The sequence below is a fragment of the Astatotilapia calliptera genome, chromosome 7 (assembly GCF_900246225.1).
Source record: "Astatotilapia calliptera chromosome 7, fAstCal1.2, whole genome shotgun sequence".
Taxonomy (NCBI): Eukaryota; Metazoa; Chordata; class Actinopteri; order Cichliformes; family Cichlidae; genus Astatotilapia; species Astatotilapia calliptera.
The window spans coordinates 48,222,990-48,232,387 of NC_039308.1; the positions used below are offsets into that span (position 1 = coordinate 48,222,990).

General features: G+C 42.3%; 1 protein-coding gene across 2 annotated transcripts; it reads right to left on the bottom strand.

Annotated features, from left to right (window-relative positions):
* Positions 1-6,104: 6,104 nt before the first annotated feature.
* LOC113026441 (uncharacterized) lies at positions 6,105-7,692 on the bottom strand. Of its 2 annotated transcripts, none has more exons than XM_026175247.1 (3): positions 6,821-7,692; positions 6,578-6,716; positions 6,105-6,464 (listed from the first exon to the last, which is right to left on the bottom strand). In XM_026175247.1, exons 1-3 carry the CDS (start codon positions 7,164-7,166, stop codon positions 6,152-6,154), a joined length of 798 nt encoding a protein of 265 aa, XP_026031032.1. In that variant the 5' UTR covers positions 7,167-7,692; the 3' UTR covers positions 6,105-6,151. The 2 variants fall into 2 exon arrangements, with proteins under 2 accessions (XP_026031032.1, XP_026031033.1); XM_026175248.1 differs by having other exon boundaries at positions 6,105-6,446; positions 6,821-7,338.
* Between the last annotated feature and the right edge of the window lie 1,706 nt (positions 7,693-9,398).

Consider the following 9,398-nt stretch of genomic DNA (forward strand, 5'->3'; position numbering starts at 1 on the left):
TACCCATGCAAACCATGGCTCCTTACACCTTACCTCCAGCCACGCCAAGGGCCCCAACTAAACTATAACAGGTAAGCCAAACAATATAAAAATCATGGAAATGAAATGCAAGCAATATGTTAGAGCATCCAAGTAGTGCAATATTTCCATCAAATAATTAAAGGTCTCTGTATTCTATTGTAGGGCCCACAAGAGCGGTGGTGGAGCTAGACTTGTAGTCAAGACCGCCTAATCCGAGACCAAGACAAGATCAAGACCAGAGGGTATCGAGACCAAGACAAGACCGAGACCAGAGGGTATCAAGACCAAGACCGAGACCGAGACCAGAGGGTATCGAGACCAAGACCGAGACCAAGACCAAGTCGAGACGAGACCAAGACCAAGACCGGGACAAAAAGAGACTAACTTTTGTGTGCTTTTAAGGGCTGACATGATGGTACTGACTGGCCCCAAAGTCATCTGACAAAACAGCGATCACCTCCAACAACTGTAAAATATGAAATATGTAACTGGTTTCAGTTATACTTTATATATATATAAAATTGTAACATCAAACTGAAGATTATAAACTTGAAATTGCATCATGTCCTATTGTAGTAGTACTAGCCAAATTACACTATGATATCAACTTCCCTAAAATGGATAAGGCCTGTCAACACAAAGTGATATGCAGATGTTATTTAAAAGTCAATGGTCACATTTATTTAGTCAAACAACACCATTTTAGGTAAAATTCTGTAATCAAACAATATAAAGACATGTGCACACCTCACATGAATCAGATGCAAACTACAAATATTACATACCAATACAAATTGTGCATTAATAAGAATAAGAACAAGTGCTTAAAAGATTCTGGCATCTTGATGTCTTCAGTGGCATGAGATTACAACACACTGCCAATGAAATCAAGCCTGTTGTTCAGTAGGGCAGGAACAATAGAACACAGACATTATGAACAAATAACAAATATCTTATGAACAAATATATAATGAACAAACAGCATATTTTCAGAGAGGAGGGAGAGAAAACAGTTCACATTTTAAAACAGTGATTGATTGTGTAGCCAGATGGGCTACTCGCCTTCCGTTTTTTTTTCTTCTCTCATTCTCTCTCTCTCTCGCTCGCTCTACCACCCTCGCTCTCTTTCCACTGCACTCGCTCCTTGTATCAGGTGATCGGGTTAATTGGGAACCCACCTGCACATTGATTGCAGGGTGGCGCTAGCCTGTATAAAGCTAAGCCGATGTCTTGTTGGATTAATTCCTCCCGAGCTTCTGGTACGATACAGCAGTAAATGCTGGCGTACTGCGACGGACTGATCAGCAAGAGCCGATTATACGACAGCTACAGCGCAGCAGTCTGTTTAATTCTGCCATTGCGGAGAGAGGTGTTCGTGGTATCTCCACCAATGAGAGTATAGTGCCTCCGGTCCTGGGGGTTCACTGCTGTACTCACCTCTCCATGGTAAATTGTCCAACCTAAATTGGAAGAGTGGACTGCCTTCTCAGTTGCTGTTGTGAACTCCTCCTTGGTGGAGTCTGCTGTCTTGTCTTGTTTTGTCTTATCTTGTTTTTATTAAGTAGGCTTACCTTTTTTGGGTTCGCCTGGTGTTTTATTTTACCCTGGACTGTTGCTCGTACCCATACTTCTGTGATCGGGCTGAAGTGATTCTCTGCCCGAGTGTCGTGCTGGGACTCTAAATCGCCTGGGTGGCCGGTCTCAGCCGGTGGGGAGCCAGACCGGCCTACGCCTGAGAATAATTATTACCAGCACGAGTGGTAGTTTGACCCGTGGGGAATAAGCCTTTCCCGTGTGTGTGTGCGCGTGTGTGTGTGTGTGTGTGTGTGTGTGTGATTTCTTTTATTAAAGTTATTAAAGTGTGTTTTAGTCTTTTTATGATTTGTAGCGAGCCTGACGCTCATTGTCCTTTTATTCTTTTAACATACTTTTTCTGTGTTTTATTTCAGTGAAGGAGGACGAGCCAGTGGCCCTGGGACCTCAGGTGGTGGGTCGTTTTCACACTTTCTTTTGTACAGCACTGGGTGGTCTGCAGTGATTCTTGTGGTGTGATTTTCTTTTGGTTCCACGGCTGCTGGTAAGTCCAAGTTCCACGATTGTTTATTTTTACTGTAGGACACTGTCAATAATGACGCTACATCTTGACTTTTAATATTTTATTTATAAAATATTATTTATAATATTTTATTCATTTCTATAAATAAAACTGTTTTAATATTGGAAGCCAACCTGCCTCAGTGTGCATCCTTGAATCTGTGCGGTCTTTTATTCCTTTTATTTATTTTTCTTAAATATATTTCCTGGGGGTGTGATTCCCCTAGGTGGCGTTGTCAAGTTTATTTATTTTGTTCATAACCCCGCCGATCACTTGGTCACAATTGCACTTCAAGAAAACTAAAGACTGCAACATCTTATAGCCTAGCCGTGCTCGGTGGGGTCTCATTAGAATGCCTCCTCTACTAAAAACCCTCTCAACTGGGGCAGAAGAGGCAGGGACAGAGAGGACCTTCAAGGCAACACTGTGTAGACTGGGGAAACGCTCTTTGTTTTTTGACCAAAAGGTGAGTGCATCACAGTCAGAGTCATTTATGCTGTCTAGGTACTTGCTTATTTGTGCATCAGTGCTCGAGTCCTGGCTTGTGCTGCGTTGCAACCTAAATGCCTTGTAGCGTGAAAGAAGACGTTGTTTTGGGGGTGGCGCTGAGTCACTATCTGATAATTCTGTGTCTTCTTCTGTTGGTGCTGCAGGTCCGTCTTCACCATTTTGGACATCTAAATCTACCCAGGTCAGTCCAAACTGGGGGTCGAGCATGGTGGCAAGGAAGTAGATCCGATGGCTAAACGGCTCTTCTGGATCCTTTTCGTCCATGCAAATCTGCCTGAAAATTCCAGAGAACCGTTTCTCTAAGGATCTTTTCAGTGCCCTGACTATAGTTACGGCCTGGGGCATTTGTGCTTCCATCTTTATAAGATGATTCTTCAAGTCCAGAACAGTGGGGACCACCATGCTAATAGTCACCTGATGATCACCTTCTGTAAGGTCTGTTGCATCAGAAAAAGGCTCAAGCAAAGCACAAAGGTCTTTCAGCTGAGCCCACTCTCGGGTTGAAAACACTAAATTCTCTGTATTGCTGCACATTTCAGTGATGGCCCCGTGGTCAAGTGTGATCAGAGCCTTTAACTGTCTGTAGGTGCTATTCCAGCAGGTGTTGTTTCCTGCTGGGATGGACTTATTGGAGCCAAAGTGTGCCTCAAACAAGTCTTTGTGGTTACTACTGCTGTGCAGCAGGTTTGTAAACTTGCTGGCTTTGGCAATGGCTCTAGCTATTGCCTTTACCTCTTTCATCCCATCACTGATTACAAGTTGCAGCGAGTGGGCGAAGCAAGAAAGACGTTCACCCGTTGACCATGGATCAGAACCTTCTGCATCCTCCCACATTGTTTCATCATCGAGGTCATCACTGCTATCACCTTCAGGGTGCTCTACTTCTGGCATCCTGACTTTAAAGGCCCGTTTCATATTGGATGCATTATCCGTCAGAATGTAGCTTATTTTATGGCCAATGCCATACTCCTCAACTATTCTGTCAAATGCTGAGGCGATTCGTTCGCCGCAGTGCTTCCCTGTGAAACGCCTACAGTCAAGCAAAAATGATTGTAAACTGTAAGAGTCCTTGTTCTTGCAGGCAGCATGAGCAGTAACTCCCAGGAAAGTACGAAGCCTCCGGTCAGACCAGAGGTCTGTTGTTATTGCTACATTTGGCTGGACTTCCAGGGCTTTGATTATGTCACCCTTCAATTTAGTGACAAGGTGAGGTATTAGCTTCTCTGTCAAGGTGGTTCTAGACACAGGAGTGTATTTGCTATCCAAGACATTCAGGAAGTGTCTAAAATGTGGATTCTCAACGATAGACAGAGGGAGAGAGCATCCAACTATAAGGTCCTGGAGGATGGACTGGGTGATGGCCTGTTGCCTGGGTGAATTTGGGGAAAATAAGTGGATGCTTGGAGCAAACAATGATAATTGAGGCTGTGTGTGGGATTGACCGCTATCACTGATGTTGCAGATCCTGCTTTGTACTCCAAGTACCTACAAAACAGGGAAATAGGAATCTGTAAAACATTGAAAACAGTGATATGGAAGTTTCTATTCAAACACAAAAACTACTGTATCTTACAAGCACAGTAATTTTAAACCTATCAATGAGGGCAGACTTTTGCATACAAAATAACCTAATCTAATCCAGTGTGACACATATAGATCATTAGGCACAACTAGTAATGATGAAAATACTGGAGTGTTCAGGGTTGCAAGACCTTAAATAAAAAGAACAGAAAAACAGTTGAATGGAATCTACAAAAGACAAAATGTCTGTGCATTAACTTTGCAGGTTGCATTAAGCCTCCTCCTGCCAGTCAGCTATCAGACACAGTTGTATTGACAAGAAATGAACTACTCAATAAAGTCTGAACTTACACCAATACAAAATAACTGTGTCTAATAATGCTAAAATAGCCCCTACACACTGGACTGGTTTAGTAGGGCAACATAGTAGAAAACACCTAAGAAAGTCATAATCAAAGGTCCTTAAGTTCGATTTAAGAACCTTAGGACTCAGTTTTGCGATCCGTGCTATCTGGACCAGAGCCATAGACCGCTCTGATCTGGGCTTCACTGTCGAGAACGCTGCTGTTAGCCGAGCAGTGTTATAGGGACACTCTTGAAATGCCTGTCCTTACTTACGAGTCAGCAACCACATAAATATGCCCATTAAAGTCGACAACAAACCACACCATACCAGCCCTTAAAGTGCTCACTGAAATGGTTTCGATATATTTCTGCTCAATGAATTCACCAAAATACCTAAAGTTAGTGAAAACTGTTTAAGTAGCTGATAGCCACTGCTAGCGCTAGCTACCTGTACATAGCATGTAACGTAACGTTAAGTTAAAGTTAAGTCTGCAGGGACGGTTGCTAAAAAACTGTCCCTACATAATTTATAACGCTTGAAGAACACATTCTAAATAACAATATTACATAAACATGACCTGGTCATGTGAGGTTGGAAAGGTAGTTAGAAGAGTTTGAAGATGGCTAGATGGCTGCTGGCTAGCTTACCTTTGAGGGTGTTTGCGCTCCAGGTGCCTGGTGAAGGTTGAGGTAGTCCCGGCTGTCTCGGTCAAGGAGACTTTGCAAAACCTGCATTTTGCCGAATGCTTCTTTTTTGCATTTACCAAAAACTGTGTTCTATGAACGCAAACTTTATGACAGACGAAGTCGCTGACATTTCTGTAACTTACTGACCGGGCATACTGCTCAATCTAACGGGTTGCATTTAATTGTGTTTGAAGGGCGCGAAAGGCGAAATAATAAAATGCCACAATGTGGAGGGATTTGAGCATGGCTGAGCCACTGTGTGTCGCTGTGTGACAGCTGAGCAGCGAAAGGAAATTAATTGAGGAGCCGGCTCTCGCTCAATGGGAGTCGACTATTCTGGTTCACTACAAAGCACTCTCTAAGCGCGGCTCTCAGAGCTAAAGCTTTTGCGAATGATACATTATCGAACGTTACGCTGTGTGTCATGGATACTGTTGACTCCAAATCTCCCGACCACTATGTTGACCTGAGACAACAAGACCCAGACAGCGAGACCAAGACAAGACCGAGACCAAAGTACGTCGAGACCAAGACAAAAGTACGTCGAGACCAAGACGAGACCAAGACCACGTAAAAGTGGTCTCGAGACCGGTCTCGAGACCAAGACCGGTCTCGAGACATCCAACTCTAGGTGGAGCGTGGCATAGGCCAGCTTAAGAGGCGCTTTCATGTTCTCCACGGAGAGGTGCGGCTGAGGCCTGAAAAAGTCAGCAAAGTCATCATAGCCAGTGCAATGTTACACAATATTTGCAAGGTTAGACAGATTGCAGAACCTCTGGAGGATGAGGATGAGGATGAAGACAACGATGAGGATGGTGGTGAAGAAGATATTTACATTCCACAGGGGAACCTAGCCCAGAGTGGACTGCCTTACAGGGCAAACTTCTCAAATTTACATTTCAGGCAAGCTGTAGCCCCATGTCTCTTGAGAACTTGTGATGGTATTAAGAACTACTACAGTTTTACTGCACATCACCTGCAATTGTTAAATGCAAGACACAGAACACAATCTGTAAATGGTTTATTTTTTAGGTGTTCAATTTTAAGGCGGTAGTACTCCTCCTGAAGGGAAAGGACTTTTTTTTGTTGTTCAAAGACATAAATTGTGAGTTGCAATCTGCTCTCCTGCAGGGATGCTGACAGAGCAGGTGCTGCGGATGGGAATGGTGTTTGATCCGCCGGGCTATCCTGAGTAGCAGCTGCAGATGGTTCAGGCGGCAATCTCATCGGCAAACTTGATGGGCCCGGTTCTTGTGATGGCTCCATGCTACAGAAATACATAGGCCTAGTTTAATTATTGTTTTGATTAAATTAATTTAATACAATGAGCATGGATAACACATGAAATGGCTTCTGCAATGAATAAACACTGTAGATATGAACAACCCTGTGTCCTACCTTTGCTGCACTTCAAGGGCCTGCATCATTGATGTGTCAATGCCTGTTGGCAGCCCGGTGACACTGACCTCAGAGTCTCCCAGGACTTGAAAGACAGTGTCGGCCACCTGGGACAGCCGCTTTGCAGGTGGTCCACCCCCTAGAAAGAAACAGTCAATGAACACAGTACTTAGGCATGTAAATTAACTTTGCCAGCAGGAGCAAGTTGCCAGATTATGTGGTAGGCTATAATATTTTTCTCACCTGTGAGTGAGGATTCCCGCTTGTGTGCTGCAATCTCATCTTTTGCCTTGGACTGCAGCACATACCACCTTTTCTCACAATCGTCGCCTGTCCGCACCACCAGTGGAAAAGAGGCATTGATTGTTTGGGATATTGTGTCCCAGGCGCGCCTCTTGCCTTGGCTAGTGACAGTTGGGCCAAATTTTCCTCGTAACATACCTTTATGTTCGTTCACCAACTGGGCCAGCAACAAACCTTGCTCCTCAGTCCAGTTCGGCTTGCGAGTCCTTTTTTTCTCCATTTTCTGTGTTTGTAATATATTTGTTAACAAGCCTTTATAAATAGACCAGCCAGCAATCACAGACATTGATAAAAGCTGAGCCGTGTTACCCTCGTTAAGACCACACTGGACTTGTAACGTTGTGATTTCTACTTCATTAAGGACAGCCCCTTGAGATAGGCCATCTTGTTTTCAATGGGGTCCATATGGGAGTGAAAGTACAAAATATGCCAGCTAGGATATTAATATGAGACACGAATCATTATTTGAACAGGGTGTAATGAGTTTAAATTTTCACATATTTTAGATTCTAATGTTAGGCTATAACCCCTACAGCTTACTATTCATTTTCCAGATATTTTCTTGAATGTGAAATATTATTTACAATTACAGTCAGCATAAGATTAGAGTGTATAATTATGTTTATTGATTTGAGGGTACATCCTTTGTGTTATGTGTAGGCTGTGTGCAGACAGGAATCGTGGACCCAAAAGTGCAGACACTCGGAGGCACAAAGTAAACTTCAAAAAACAGCTTTAATGCTGAACTAAAAAGATACCAGAACTGAGACTTTCAACATAAACTCAGGCAAACAGACAAAACACACAGCAAAATAAACAGTAGATTGCAACACAGAAACAGAGAAACACAGGGCTTAAATACACAGAGGGAGCAATCAGGGAATGGGTAACAGGAGGGAAACACAGCTGGGGCAAATCAGGCCTAACGAGACAAGGGGAAGCGAAACCAGATACATTAACATCAGACAAGGACCTTCAAAATAAAACAGGAACCATGACACAGACTGAACTAAATGGAACTAAAAACCATTTTACAAAAGGCTTAAATGGAAGTCATCTCAATTTCTTTACTGGTGAGTTTTATTTTGAGACTTTGTCACTTGATGCAGAAATCCTGTCAGTAAATAATTAAGAATTAAAAAGCTTCACATTTCAATAAAGGTCTCTCTATTTTACTGTACTTTACAAATTTCTGATTAATTATAAATTGGAGGAACTGGATGTCATCAACTGGTGACATAGATTTTTTTCATACCACGAGTGGGTAAAAGGCCAGAGTGGTGAGTTATCCTAGAAACCTAGAAATGTCCCTGGGCCAGACATTTGAAGCAGCCTGTAGGCAACAAGTAATTATAAACTTCAAACCCATATGAAGGAACTAATGAAAAAAGTCATATTTATTCATTGCTTCACTTTTAAACTTGATCACATCTGAAAGCACACACAAGAATAAGTGCATAAAAATAACTGAACCGAATCTGAAGTTGCAGTAATAGTTTAAAAACATCAAAGTCATGACTGAGTTTATTGGAAGTGACTCTGACCAAGGAGAAATGAAGACATTTCAGCAGTTCAGAATATCTTGAGCAACAATTAGGTGATTACTAAAGTCATTATGTTTCACCATCTCAGGAACACAAAGTCAAAATGACAATAAAGGTTGTTTCTCAAACTGTAACTGGCATGGCTGTTAGTAGAAGAGGTTTAGTGACTGGCAGTGCTTTCTTTATACGTTAATATTTAGATGGGTAACAGTTTGATGTATTCTTAGTGTCTTGCTTTATTTTGTAGTGATGGATCAAACTATTGTGGGTCAGGTTTTCACGGCCGTTCTGTCCCCCCCCCCCCCCCCCCCCCTTCCCACCCAGCCCTCAAAAGCTTTAAAAGCCACAGCTGGTAGTGGCTCTGTTGTTCTTGTTCACACCTCTCTCCTCTCCACATTGCAGCTGAGCTGAGAACAGTTTGAAATATGCATCCTCAAGTTTGCCCGACTGAAGCCGTGCCATTGCAGGGTGTGAATTATGGTGGATACCCTGGTCAGCCTGGAGTGGTCCAGCACACTGCTGTGAACATCACCACAGGGCAACCAGTCATCACAGAGGCCCCCAAAGACTATATTATCTGGTCGCTCTGCTGCTTTGTCTACTCAAATCCTTTTTGCCTTGGACTTGCAGCTCTCATTTATTCCATCAAGGTGAGTTTATTGTGACACATTTTAATTTCTTAGAAATAGCTTTTTTATGTGTTTGCTCTACGTGATAAGAGAAGATAAAGGTATCCAACATTTTGGGAAATGGATTTGATACAGAAGCCAGAAAATTAAAGGTAACCAAGAATAAAAGAATATATAAACAAAAACAAATATATATGTTTTCAATAAAATTACATGCAATATGATAAAAATGTTAAAAACGGAAAAGAAAGGAGTTCAATTAAATGAAATAAGAGTATCAATACATTTTTATTTTGTATACATAATGTGAAACAAAAAAAATTTAGATAAAATTTAATAGAACAT

What these genes read in the sequence shown, in the direction of transcription:
- LOC113026441 (XM_026175247.1), bottom strand. Translation starts at nt 7,166, where the DNA reads ATGTCTGTGATTGCTGGCTGGTCTATTTATAAAGGCTTGTTAACAAAT. An exon ending in GCGGGAATCCTCACTCACAG is followed by an intron (nt 6,717 to 6,820) that starts GTGAGAAAAATA and finishes GTTTCTTTCTAG; the next exon opens with GGGGTGGACCACCTGCAAAG. An exon ending in GCCCTTGAAGTGCAGCAAAG is followed by an intron (nt 6,465 to 6,577) that starts GTAGGACACAGG and finishes TAATTAAACTAG; the next exon opens with GCCTATGTATTTCTGTAGCA.